Source organism: Micropterus salmoides, unplaced genomic scaffold (assembly GCF_014851395.1).
Source record: "Micropterus salmoides isolate LMB-PRFRI ecotype aquatic unplaced genomic scaffold, ASM1485139v1 Ms_hic_scaffold_1, whole genome shotgun sequence".
Classification (NCBI taxonomy): Eukaryota; Metazoa; Chordata; class Actinopteri; order Centrarchiformes; family Centrarchidae; genus Micropterus; species Micropterus salmoides.
Genome location: NW_024040040.1, coordinates 21,666,897 through 21,680,455, shown reverse-complemented (window position 1 = coordinate 21,680,455; position 13,559 = coordinate 21,666,897). Strand labels below are relative to the sequence as shown.

Here is a 13,559-nt window from a genome sequence, read left to right as displayed (position 1 = left end):
ATGTGAAGCATAAAACTTACTTGAACATGTCGTTTTGTTTTAGGGAGCAAGGAGCAAACTGCCCTCTTTATTAAATTGAGGGGGGAAAGCGACCACCTCTTCAACGGGGCAAAGTTTTCTGCCAACGTGGCTTGGAGGTAATTAAAGTATCAATAGCCCTTTTGTAATATCTGCATTTAATCATCGTGTACTTAAAGTTACAGTTAAATGAGCCGCCATCCTATTCAAAGCCTTTAACAATAAGACAACTAGTAAATGGGGCAGCCCTTTGTTGTGTCTTCACACAATTACCATGTACCACAATTTCCCCACTGTGGGACAAATAATGTTTTTTCTCATCTTATCTTATCTTTCTTATTAGGGCCCGAGCACGACCGTGTGAGGTCCCTATTGAATTTGCTAAGATTATATATATATATATATATATTTTTTTTTTTTTCTGCAAAGTATGCTCAAATGACATGGCCTAAACATACTCGAAAACTCACCAAAATTTGCAAACATGTCAGAACTGGTGAAAAATTTCGTATTCTATAAGTTTTGCACATGGGCGTGGCAAAATGACTCGCTAGCGCCACCTAGAAAATTGGAAAAGATTAGCCCCTCGTTCACGTTCAACCTACATGTACGAAATTTTCTGGGGACATGTAGACGCAAGACGCACAAAAAAGCCTCAAGAACCCATACCCTAAAGTCAACAGGAAGTCGGCCATTTTGAATTTTACGGCCATTTTTGAATGATTTACACACTCCGTACTTTAACGAACTCAAATTTCTGCTGTGCCTTCTAAAGGCATTGACGATGAAAAGTTGTGCTATTTGCGAGTTTTCGTCAATGGGTGTGTCCGTGGCGTGGCGTCAAAGATCAAGTCTTCGCCATGACACAGGAAGTTGTTGTAACTTCAGTGTATATGCTCACATCTGGACCAAACTGTACATGTAGGATGAGAGTCCCGCCCTGAACACATGTACATGCCGACATTCACCCACAGTCATAGCGCCACCTGCTGGCAACAGGAAGTGACATTTAACAAAGCAGCCCCCGCCGCACGTTTCACCTACGTGCACAAATTTTCTGTGGTATGTGTATCTTGTCCAGACGCACAAAAAAGTCTCTTGGAGCGATGCCCTAAAATCAACAGGAAGTTGGCCATTTTGAATTTTACGTCAAATTTTGGATGATTTACACACTTCGTACTTTAACGAACTCCTCCTAGGGATTTAGTCCGACTGACTTCAAATTTGTGCTGTGCCTTCTAAAGGCATTGAAGATGAAAAGTTGTGCTATTTGCGAGTTTTCGTCAATGGGTGTGTCCGTGGCGTGGCGTCAAATATCAAGTCTTCGCCATGACACAGGAAGTTGTTGTAACTTCAGTGTATATGCTCACATCTGCACCAAACTGTACATGTAGGATGAGAGTCCCGCCCTGAACACATGTACATGCTGACATTCACCCACAGTCATAGCGCCACCTGCTGGCAACAGGAAGTGACTTTTAACGAAGCAGCCCCCGCCGCACGTTTCACCTACGTGCACAAATTTTCTGTGGTACGTGTATCTTGTCCAGACGCACAAAAAAGCCTCTTGGAGCGATGCCCTAAAACCAACAGGAAGTAGGCCATTTTGAATTTTACGTCAAATTTTGGATGATTTACACACTTCGTATTTTAACGTACTCCTCCTAGGGATTTAGTCCGACCGACTTCAAATTTCTGCTGTGCCTTCTAAAGGCATTGAAGATGAAAAGTTGTGCTATTTGCGAGTTTTCGTCAATGGGTGTGTCCGTGGCGTGGCGTCAGAAATCAAGTCTTCGCCATGACACAGGAAGTTGTTGTAACTTCAGTGTACATGCTCACATCTTAACCAAACTTTTCGTGCTTGATAACTCTCCCACCCCGCTATGGAGGACCGATCCTGACACAGTCAGAAATAAATACAGAAATAAATAAATGCTCAATAAAGTCCATTTAATCCCAAAAACGCTTTTCTTTTAGGCAGGCTGGAGCAGAAAACAACTCACCTTTCTCAAGTTGTACAGTAATGTCTCATGTGTATGAAGGTGGATCAAACAAGCTAATCTTAAATGTCAAAGTAGGGAGGAGCCTTGTAGGCCTATTTATTTTCATTCATTACACAATATGAATAAGCTATGCAGACAGTTGTAAAGAAAGAACATCTTTTTCTTCTGTTCTCTACTTGTTATAGTTACACAGTATTAGGGGTGTGGGCTGTATTAAAAGTATCCACTGTTCTCCCATGCTCTAACACACAGTAACGATGAAATGTGTGCTGTTCTCACATTCTTCCTCTGTATCTACACATAAACAACAAGGCAGGGAAATATAAAAGGAATTTATTTTATTGTTTGGGTACATTATTGTTCAGTGTACATGCTCACATCTGAAACAAACTTTACGTGCTTGATAACTCTCCCACCCCGCAGACATCTACACACCAATACCGATTTTTATTCATATCGGCAAGTGCTATGTAGTTCCACATAGTGGACACAGGAAGTGACATATAACACCTTCATGCGGCGTCGGCGCAAATTCACAGCCGCACCGGCAGAGCTCCAGAATATGCAACTCGGCCGGCTCACACCCGGACTCGCTACAAGTGCGAGGGCCCGCCCAACGCTGCTTGCAGCTTTAATTTTTTCATGCTTTAGCACTGTGGTGCTGAACAACTCATTTCTCCCTCGCATAGAAAGTGGGAGCTCCCGCTTGTCCCTGTTGATGGTGCCCACCAGGCTGGTCGATTTGAAGAGAAAGGCATTGGCCAATGGGACATAGGTGAAAAAATTGTTGGTGGTGACATTCCCAGGTGTTGTGTGGATGGCCTACTGTCATCTATTCCCAAGTATGGGAAGCCATTTATCATGTACTTGCTGTCAACATCAGCTGCCAGCCAAAACTGATCCCAAATTTGTCTGGCTTGTTGGGCATATACTGGGTGAAGGAGCATCTCGCTTTTGTCAGGAACAATTGTTCATCCACAGTAATGTCCAATCCTGGCTTGTAAACATGCAATAGAGTTCTTTACAAACCTATCCCACACTTCCCTCAGGTGTGCAAATTTGTCTGTCAGACAGCAGCGGCGGGTCTCCTTATGATCAAAGCGCAGGTAGCGCAATATTTCTCGAAACCTGTTCATGGACAGAGTGGTGATAAAAAATGTATTACCCCATTGCTCTGACCAGAAACTTTCGATGTCAAGGTTTTTCCCGCAGTATGCACCCCTCACATGCAAAAGCGCAATAAAAGCCTCTCTCTTCACCTGATCTGCACGCTTTGGCAATGGTGCACTCACGTATGTGTAACATTACACTATCACACAGAGACATAAATGCTGTGACTTTGTCGCAAATATTGCGCCATGCGTGTGGTGTGGGGCCAGCAGACTCTGGCAGGATGTTTTGTCTTTGCTGTCTCCCCGTGACTCTATGACCGTCCACACTGTGCCATCTTTCCCGAGCCGTGGTAGACACTAAATAGGGACGAGGGAAAGAGCAGCCTACTTTAGAATAGGCCTAAAGTCTATTTCATAAATGTGTATAGTCTGCCATAAGGAGCGGGTAAGTAGGTAAGCCTATTCAGTCTAAAGGTGAGACTAGTCTACATGATAGGCTATAAGCCTATAGGTTAATCATTTGCAGCCAGATGCACGCTTGTTGAGGAATAGCATATAGCTTACTATCAGGCTATAGCCTATCTACTTTCTTTCTTTCTATCTACAATAGCTATAGTAGGCCCATCTCCAAGCAGAGGATGGGGCGGCCTCACTTTTCGGGGAGGCTCTGGATTGCTCTCAGATGATGAACCGTCAGATGCTGAATCATCCCAGGACACATTGCTCAGTTCTGAAACCTCCCCACCATTGGACTCTTGTTCACTCAATTCGTTGTACAACTGTAATGCCTGAGTTGCATTCATAATTCTCTTTCTCTTGTCTATAGTGAATGTCAACCTATGACTTATGACACTGTTCTAGCTAGTAAAGAAAGGCGTTGCCAATAGCAACATAGAATGTTCATCTAAACGCACGAAATGGATAGCGCGAAAATGACTGGGGTAAATTTTACCCGCTGGCTCTTACAGGTATAAATGCCCATTATTTAAATCTGGCTTGATGTTGACAATTTTTAACTATAGGGGGTGCAACATAACACACTTTTAGGAAAAGTCAAAGACTGCGGGACTTTAAAAAAGTTACATATAATCAAAAAACAGCTGTGGGTAAATTTTACCCATTGGTGGTTCTTGTGTTAAGTATGGTATGATAAAATTAGAACTGAGCTGGAAGCTCCTTGCCTGGTTTCCTCGATGTATTGAGACTCAAGGACTGAGGCGGCATACTCCAGGTTTTTCTTCAGGTCCACCACAGATGCCTCTCCCCTCTCCAGCTGCTTTACAAGACATCGCAACCTGCAAAACATAGCCACTACATTAACATCAGCATCACTACTTCGTTGGAACAATGCCAGGTGTTTGATCTGGGGTGTAGACTCAGAAGTCCCAGAAGGAAAGATACATTACAACTGTCCCTTACTCTGATATAATGGCTTCATCCATAACTTAAAGAACCTGAGTGCCTATTCTTTGAATTTACTATAATCAGTGTCTTTCCATTACAGATATTGCTAAATACACTCGTGTCCGAGACTTGTATAGACCTTGAACAATACATATTTTATAATAACAGCAATAGCAGAGGTGGAAGGTAACGAATTACAATTACTCATGTTACTGTACTTTTGTTGTATACTTGTACTTTTTAAAGTAGTTTTTTAAATGTGTAATTTTACTTTGACTTAAGTATGTTGTGTTTAAAGTATTGTACTTTGCTACATTTCCAATCACATCCGTTACTAAAAAAATGTGCAAGGAAAAGCTTGCGACCACTTTGGCTTCAAGTGCAAGAGAACAATAGATTTATCATGCACTGTAAGCTGTGAAAAAATGCTGTATTAAGTTACTGCTAATGCAAACTTAACATATCCTGCTGCTGCAGCTTCACATTAAAAGCATTTAACTGGCGAAACACAAGTTGACTTTTATTTTGATTTAGTCACAGGAAATGCAATCTGTTTGTAAGTGAGATAGTTGAGGACCCCTGATGAAGTTAAATAATAACCTACTTATACCATTGTAGGTACATGACAATGTTGGTTGGTATAAGCAACCTGCTGGTAACTAGTTACTTGAATTGATTTGGCAAAGTATCTGTCAAACAAACTAAAATTGAAAGCATGTTCCTTTATCAAATTGCATAAGACTGCAATTCAATTAAGTTGGCTATAATACGTATAGATGAGATATTAAATCAATATAAAGAAGTTATTTTTGGAGTTTAAAAAAGTAACTAATTAACTTTTACTCTGAGTAAATTTAAAATTAGCTACTTTTTACTTTTACTTGAGCAGATTTTCACACTGGTAATTTTACTTGTACTTAAGTAAAAGTTCATGAAAGTAATCGTACTTTTACTTGAGTAGAATATTTTTGTACTCTTTCCACCTCTGAGCAATAGACATTTAAGAAACTGTAGTAAATGTGAGAAACAGATATATTGATTTTGAGTTATACCATTAATTATGAACCTTTCTTTTATAAAGGATCCTTTAAAATGGAATTAATTCCTCTGGGAAGTCATTTCTAAAATCTGTATCCTAAGTCCACTTCCCACACATCTTTTGGGATTGATTTAAACAAACTTGGCAATAGAATGTGTGCACCTCGAGGGAAACTCAGTGTCGAAACTGTGAAGTGGCAATGATGCCAACGCAGTGAAACAAAGCCAAATATAATAATGATGTGTCACACAGTTAATTTCACCACAAAGCAAAATACAGAGCTGTTTTACTGCTGTATCACTTGCTAGAGGAAAGATGACCTAATCAGCTAATCTGTCATCAGCAAAGATATCTCCCCAGCCACCCAAATTCACAAGCACCTATATATTTTTGGAATCAAATGGTTGAACCACATTTTGGTAACCTCTTGACTTTTCCTGTAGTGCCACATCAGTTAAATGGTGAGCTCATTCCACCCATCAAGGCAAAATGGCAACTTTGCACATGTAAGATATAGTACCAGGTTCATGGCTCTTGGAATGGCAATGTCAGTTGGTCCACCACTTTGGTCCAGACTGAAAATTGTCAACAATTATTTGATGAACTGCCATTAATATTTGTTTCAGGCATGCATACTGTCACAATCTGGCTCAAGAAATGTCACACTTGGGTGGTTATTACTCTTACAGCCTATGGGCCCAGATTAGCTAAACCCTCCCATGTCAGCAAATTGATTGCTGAGATTGGCCAAGACAGTCTCCAAGACTGGGGTCACAATGGTCTCCAGAGAATGAATTGTAATGACTCTGAAGATTTCCTGCTAACGTGTTTAACTAAGATGGTGAACATGGCAAACATTAGAGCTGCTAAACCTTGCTTGACCGGGTGCTGTTTCCGTGTGGTCCTCGGACTGTAAAAGGGTCCATAGAAAAAGGTATGAGTCACCTTCAGTTTCTGAGTATGTGTTTTTGTGCATTGCAACCTGATAGCAGTCTTCTCCATGGCGTTGGGTGCATCAGCGCTAGGCAGCTCATCAGCCAGGATCTCCTCTGTGCTGCGCGGGTCGATCAGAATTCCTTTGTGGTCAATGTTGCCAGTGCGGGCTGTGACAGCGGTGCATAGTGCATTCTGGGACTGTGAGCCTGGGCAATTTTCAAACAAAGAAATGCACTCTGCCTGATTTTACATTTCAACTACACCACCACACACACATCTACCTCTATTACACACCCAAATGGAAAAATAATGAACTCTGGTGAACTCACGGGCAAAGCGGGCTAGTGGACGGTGGTTGCCTTCTCCCGCCTCATTGGCAACTGTAAAGAGAAGAAGTAGAATTTCTTTCTTTACATTCTCATTGGTAATACAAGTCAGAGGTTTAAAGAACTATAAACAGTCAAACATACTTTGTCTGATCACGCCTCATGACATTACCCATACTCTCCTGTTGCACCTGTTAAAGTGGAAAAATCTGTACCTTTAATTTTCTTACTATTATATTCAGTTTGGTGACCTTGTGGAGGATACCTCTGCCCAACTTCAACCTGTGCAGAAGTCAATCAGCCAGTGTGTGTGTGTGTGTGTGTGTGTGTGTGTATGTGTATGTGTATGTGTGTGTGAAAGAGAAATTGTGTGAAAGTGTGCATGAAAGTGATAGGTGGATGGGGAGTATGGCTGGAATCAGGCAGAGAAGGAAGAGTGAATGTGCAGCCAGAATACGCTCTGTGATAGAGGCCACTTCATTAATGATAATGACTCCCTGAGCTCAGCACCCTAACAACTGACAATACACACGCACATTTATTTGCACCAGCAAAATTATATCATAGTCATTTCCCATCTCTTTTGGTTCCCATAGAGACAGCACTCAGTAAACACAGACACACACACAGACATACCCTCACACACACTGTAAACGTACATGGCCTTCTGTTCTACTAATGTGAACACAGACATCACAATATTTTTGTAAACATATACACATTGTATTTATATTTGTGTGCAACAGTAAACAATTGAAAATCTCTGGTTTAAATTTGCTGGTCAGTCAATAAATTATTTAAAGAGTGCAGCAAAGTAGGATGACATCATTGGTTTTATACAGGCCATTCTGTCTAATGGTCAGCATTGGTTCCAAAAAACAGTTTGATTTCATTATTCATTAATAGCAAAATTAGGCTATTCTCAGCTGATTTATTACCTCAGTAAACACTTTCTTAATGAGTTTATGGTCTCAGTCTCTAGTTTCAAGTCTTCTTCAACACAGCATGAAGTTCATTTAGTAAATTATGGTCCCATTTAGAGGAAAATAGACCAGGGGATGCTTTAGGGCGGTGCTACCTTATGATTGTTGCCAAGTCGCTACCATGGCAACCTGTCAGATGTAGCAATGGGTATCCCTCCCCACCCCCACCCTCTCATCTAAATAAGGTCTCACTGGTTCCACAAACCAAGATGGCGATAGCCAGTAGGTTTGGGAGTTGAGTCTCAGTCCATCTTCAACCTGAAAAGGTCGAACTATCTCATCCTTCTCCTTCCTCATCCATCTGTCCATAAAACCTGTTCATAAAAATCTGTCAATTTTGATGAGTCATCTTGTGAATCTTATTCAGTAATGGTCGTGTTTCAGCCTTCTTGAACTTGGCCATGCCTCTGAGCACTTGTACTTCTGGACACTCCAGGTAGGTTGCAGTTCTTGAATATGGTGGCACTGGAGGATAATGGGTTCCTGGTAGCTTCATGTTCAATTCTACTCAAGTCTTTTGCACTTAATTTGTGCCTTTTCTTCTGCATGACCTTTTTGTGCCACAGTTGACTGTTAGCAGCAAAATGTTTGTGGTCATGCCTCAAAGGTTTAGCTATTTCAAGAGTGTCTAAAAGGCAAAGGCTGTCTCCTCAGGCCACACCCTCCCTCATTACACAAATATACATCACCTGATATGCGTAAATCCTATAAGCATTCAACTTTATACAGCTTGGAGTTGGAAAGTATGCATAAAAATGATGATATGATCAAAATACTCACTTGTCTAATAATTGTGCACGCAGTGTATTTTTATATGCTAGCAGGGCTAGCTGGCGCATTTGCCAATGTGTATTTCAGTAATAAAGAGATGGGAGAGAGTCACACTTTCATGTACAGGCATTAATTATGATCCGTCCTTGGGAACCGTGTGGGGGATTCATTGTGCAGAGCACACATTGCAATTCTGCAGTGACGATGCCCTGGTCTGTCGCACCATAGCAGCTGGGAGGTGTCTGGTCCGTCACTTACAAAAATGTTAAAGCCTGACCGACTTGCTGGACCTTGTCATCCTCGTAAATGCTTGAATGCCTTATGGAACAGAAATGGCCAGTTACCTTGTTACTGTTGGATCCCGGTACCAGCAACAGGGGCAACTGGCCCAATAGAGAATCACATTGTTTCAGTTCTGAAGCACATGATCACTCTGACAGTTACTGTCCGCCACTCTGCATATGATCTTTAATTAAACACGCCACCTGCAAGTGTTCCAGGCTGACAGCTGCAGCCACTAAAGCACTGAAGCAAGCTCATTGGAGAATTTGACAGGAGGTGGCAGCTGACAGGGAGACGTGAAAGCAATATACTCTGTATATGCAAGCTGTAGCTTTTGATCCTTGTTATAAAAAACACTCATTCTAAGACATGAGACATGCAGGATCTGGAAACAAATTCATGGGGTGGCAAGAGGGTGGTATGGAGACTTTAAGGCATGGCAGAAATATGTAGTAGCTGTATATTCTAGTTTAATCACAATCACATCTATCAATATTTGCTTGGAAAAGCCCCTAAATGGATAGCAAACATTGCATTATTGTGCAATGTACAGTACAATACAAGTAAAGCATTTGTAACAACGATTTTCACCAATTGTGAAGCCACACATTTAGTGTGCCATGATATCAGTTGTTTATCCAGCAATGCTGATTAAAAAGCAAAAGTCCTTTTCTCTGAGCTTCAATTTGAAAATGTGGGAAAAGTGCAAACTCTCAGGTACTAAGCTTTGATCCCCAATCAGTAACAGAAGTGTTTCCAGGGGACACCAAAAAGTGCTAAACACAGGTTGGACACATTTGTTGTGCCACATTTTATGACTCACGATGTTATTTGGATGATTTGTAAGGACATTTAGTGTTTAAGACCTATATTAACCTTTACTATTGTTGGAATTATTTTCTTTTGATCATAGTTGATATACAAATAATTATTGAACTATAAAGGATCTTGTTAATCGTCAGTCGATATATAAGACATCAAATTCAACCATCAGATAGTGTGTTATTAGAGTGCAGACTTCTACTTGCAGCAGATTGCCTTGAAATTCCTACAAAGAACACACACACACACACACACACACACACACACACACATAGTGTTAACAGCTGGGTGTCTTTTACCTTGAGTTAGTACTTTGAGGCCTTTATCCTCTCATGACTGTTGCCATTGAATGAATTTGCTCTATCTCTCACTTTGTTGCCCTTTCTCTCTCTCTCTCTCTCTCTCTCTCGCTCTGTCAACTCCAACCGGTCGAGGCAGATGACCGCCCACCCTGAGCCATGGTTCTGCACGAGATTTCTGCCTCTTTAAAGTTTTTCCTTGGCTGTGTCACCAAGTGTTTGCTCATGGTGGGAATTGTTGGGTCTCTTTAAATAGCAGCATAATGACTATGGTCTAGACCTGCTCTGTATGAAAAGCACTTTGAGATGTTGTGAATTATGTAAATAATATGTAAATAATGTATATGTAAATAATAATAACTAATAAACATAAACTATGTAAATAAAACTGAATTGAATTGAATACATGTCTCCCACATTCACAGGCACACTGCAGCTTTAATGACTGTAGAAATCCAATTCAGTCCTGAGGCTCTTCAGAACTGCAAACTAACTTCTCGATGTCTATGAAGATTCTCAGTCATCCAGGTCATAGTTATCCAACGAAGGCTAAAATCAAGGGCAACTGGACTTGGTTGAAGATACTGTTCTGAAGAACTGAAGAAGTCCTTTGGATGAGGGACGAAACGTCTTCCAGTATCTTCAACCAAGTCCAGTTGCCTTTGATTTTAACCTTCGTTGGAAAACTAACTTCTCCTTTCTCTGATACTAAATGTGTCAATTTGGAGACTCGCCAGGCAAGACAAGAGCTTCCCCCTGAGAAAACACAGGTCTTGTCACGATAACGGAGTCAGAGCAAGACGTTAAGAATCATATGCATTCTTTTTGATTGTTTCAGCCAAGAGAAGAAGCTGTACACACACATTAAGATTTTACTCTCACCTAACATGTGGTGTGAGATTGAGCCAGGTCTGAATTAAGGACAACCAATAAGAAATCCAGCTAACCTTTCTCAACACCTGTTGTCTTGACATTTAACCCAACTTTTATTTTTAAATGACATGAAATAACAACATGATTTTCAGCCTCCATGTCCAAAACTCCTTCTCTGGCTAGTTGACAAAAGGGCTTCACCGTCATCCACGTTGAGGCTGGATCTCAATCCTATTCGAGCTCATGTTTGTTACTCTTTTCTAGTTTTTTGGAACATCTTTCTTTAAGTTTTTTTTGTGCTCCATCTAAATTCAGCGCATAATTTATTGTCGCGCAAGTCTTTAAATGCCTAATGTACTAAACTAAAGAGTTGCTTTGTTACTTTGTTTGTGTACCATGTAGTCTTGCGCGTAGCATAGCAGTTGTTTCTCTCTTTTGAGTTTATCTAGCCAATGGAATTAGAAGCCTAGCTGAAGAAGTTCGTACAGTCAAATATTTTATTCTACAAAGCCAACTTGTCACCTAGGAGAACACCTCATAACCGCAGCTGTACCTGAGCTGCTGGAGTCCAGCCAACAGGAAACCTGCTTTGTGTGCTAACACGACAAAGGTCAGAGTTTTTCATGAAAAATTCCACAAAAAATAATTGTTGTAGTTATTACACTATTACACCACCAATACATTTTTCCTGTCGTAGAGGTAGCTCACGCACCCCCAGGGACACCACACTTTGGGAATAGCTGCATTAAGGAATAACAAATGTGTAAATGTTTACATTTTCTGTGTCTTTTGTTGGGTTCATCATGTGAAAAGGTTTTTGAGGGGGAGAACCATAAGCAACATTACTCATAACCAGTTTTTGTAGTATTGTTTTGAATTTATCTCAGCAATGTGTAAGACTGTGTTGTAGTGTGTGTGTTTTTGAGGGCTTGTGTCTGAGGGTAAAATTTGGTTTTTCAGCAAGATTGAATGGTTTTGAGTGGAGAGTTTCATTTTGACTTGAAAATAGGATGTTTGGGGAATTGGGTGAAAAGTGTTTAGAGTTTTGAGAAAAAGAGCCATAATTTCCAGAAATGTGTTTAAGCAATCGAGAAAAACTGTAATCTGTGTTTTCTTTGATTAATTCTTCTAAAGAGATTGATCAAATTAATCATTGAGATTTAATTAATTCCGCTTAATGTAGCTATAACTAAATAGGGTGTAACTAAATAGCCTGTCACTGGCAAAAAACAAGCCTTTTAGTGGAAGTACTTGTTCGTGTGCAAGTGCTCTCAAGGATTATGTTGCAGTGCTGTTTAGCTGCTGTTGACTGCAGGTCCAGGTTGAAAAATACAGAAAATACCCAGAGAACATGTTATGATCTGAATATGAACACTTTAGACTGTATGAAGTAGAAATAACCGTCACAGAGCATTTAAAGCTGTCCATACAAACCACAGCAAATTGGAAATATATTTCCAATTTGCTTTTTGCTCTTAAAGCATAGAAGGAAGACATGCTACAGATGCAGCAAGAGAGTGAGCACCTATAATTCAAATACAATAAACCTCAAGTAAATAACTCCATCGGTTCAGTAACACAATAGCAAATCCCCTCTCACTCTCTCTCTCTCCGTGTCTCTCTCTCTCTCACACACACACACACACACACACACACACAGAAATCATAGCACACTGTAACAAAGAGTCTCTTACAGATAGTGAAGCTGAATCCATCAATGCTGAAAGTGGCACTCTGACACTTTTTAAATCCCTGTTTTTTAGATGTGCGTTCTGTCATCGTGGCTCTGGTCTCTGGCTGTCAGTGGATGATTGTGGAGAGCAGAGCATTGTTTCCCAGGTAAGGAGTGAACCAAGAGGCTGTAACCCTGGCAGTGCTTGCAGTGCCACTGGAGGGTGGAGGTGCTGCAAAGCAGTCACCAATAGTATTCAGAAGGAACTCCCCTACCACTCTTCGTCCCTCAAGGCCACTGTGATTCTGCAGGAGCACTCAGAATAGCAGCTAGATTGTGTCTCTTTCTCCCCCTGTGCTCTGCCTTATGACCAACTCACTCTATTTTTACCTATCCAAAGCTCTGACCTATGTGACGATTTGTGTGATATATATAGATATGTTTAGATCTAACCACACTTGATAAATGTATTTGTCCATATAATTGTATATATTTACATGTATATACTATAGGTGTATAGTGTGTATAGCTGATGGGTTTTTATTTCAATTGAATTCAACTGTATATTCAACAATTTTATTTATTTATTTTATTTGTTTCTCCCTCAATATTGTTAATGGCTGATAAGAATCTGTGTTGGGGCAGTGACCTAGTGAGCTGTACAACAAGTGTGGGTGCACAATGGAAACTAACCCTGCCCAGTCCCAAACCCGTTCTGACCGTTTGCCTGACTCCAGTCAACTGGGGACCGTGTCCAGTCTGCTCGGAGACCCAAAACCCCACCCTGACGACCAAGTTTCATTTAGCTGGCACCCACGGTCGAGTATCAGAAAGAGCTATCTTCGTGCAGAACAACAGCGCCATCTTTGCAGCATCACAATCATGGACGTCACAGGTAATCAATTAGGAGTACGACTCCAAAACAATGTATTATTATAGATCCTGTTGCAATGAGTATGGCTCCTAGAAAGAAGACTCCCCCAACAACATTGGCTGATTTTCTGGAACGAAAGGCTTGG

General features: G+C 40.8%; 1 protein-coding gene across 2 annotated transcripts in view; it reads right to left on the bottom strand.

Annotated features, from left to right (window-relative positions):
- Positions 1-12,747, bottom strand: part of LOC119905434 (calcium/calmodulin-dependent 3',5'-cyclic nucleotide phosphodiesterase 1C-like) — a 108,457-nt gene extending 95,710 nt beyond the window's left edge. The window contains exons 1-4 of one of the 2 annotated variants that reach the window (XM_038722482.1): positions 12,563-12,747; positions 6,842-6,892; positions 6,559-6,718; positions 4,315-4,428 (exon numbers count right to left, since the gene is read on the bottom strand). In XM_038722482.1, coding sequence (XP_038578410.1) covers positions 4,315-4,428; positions 6,559-6,718; positions 6,842-6,892; positions 12,563-12,647 — 410 coding nt within the window. In that variant the 5' untranslated portion in view covers positions 12,648-12,747. The remainder of the gene's footprint in view (positions 1-4,314; positions 4,429-6,558; positions 6,719-6,841; positions 6,893-12,562) is intronic. The other variant, XM_038722473.1, reaches the window with a different exon arrangement.
- Positions 12,748-13,559: the final 812 nt, after the last annotated feature.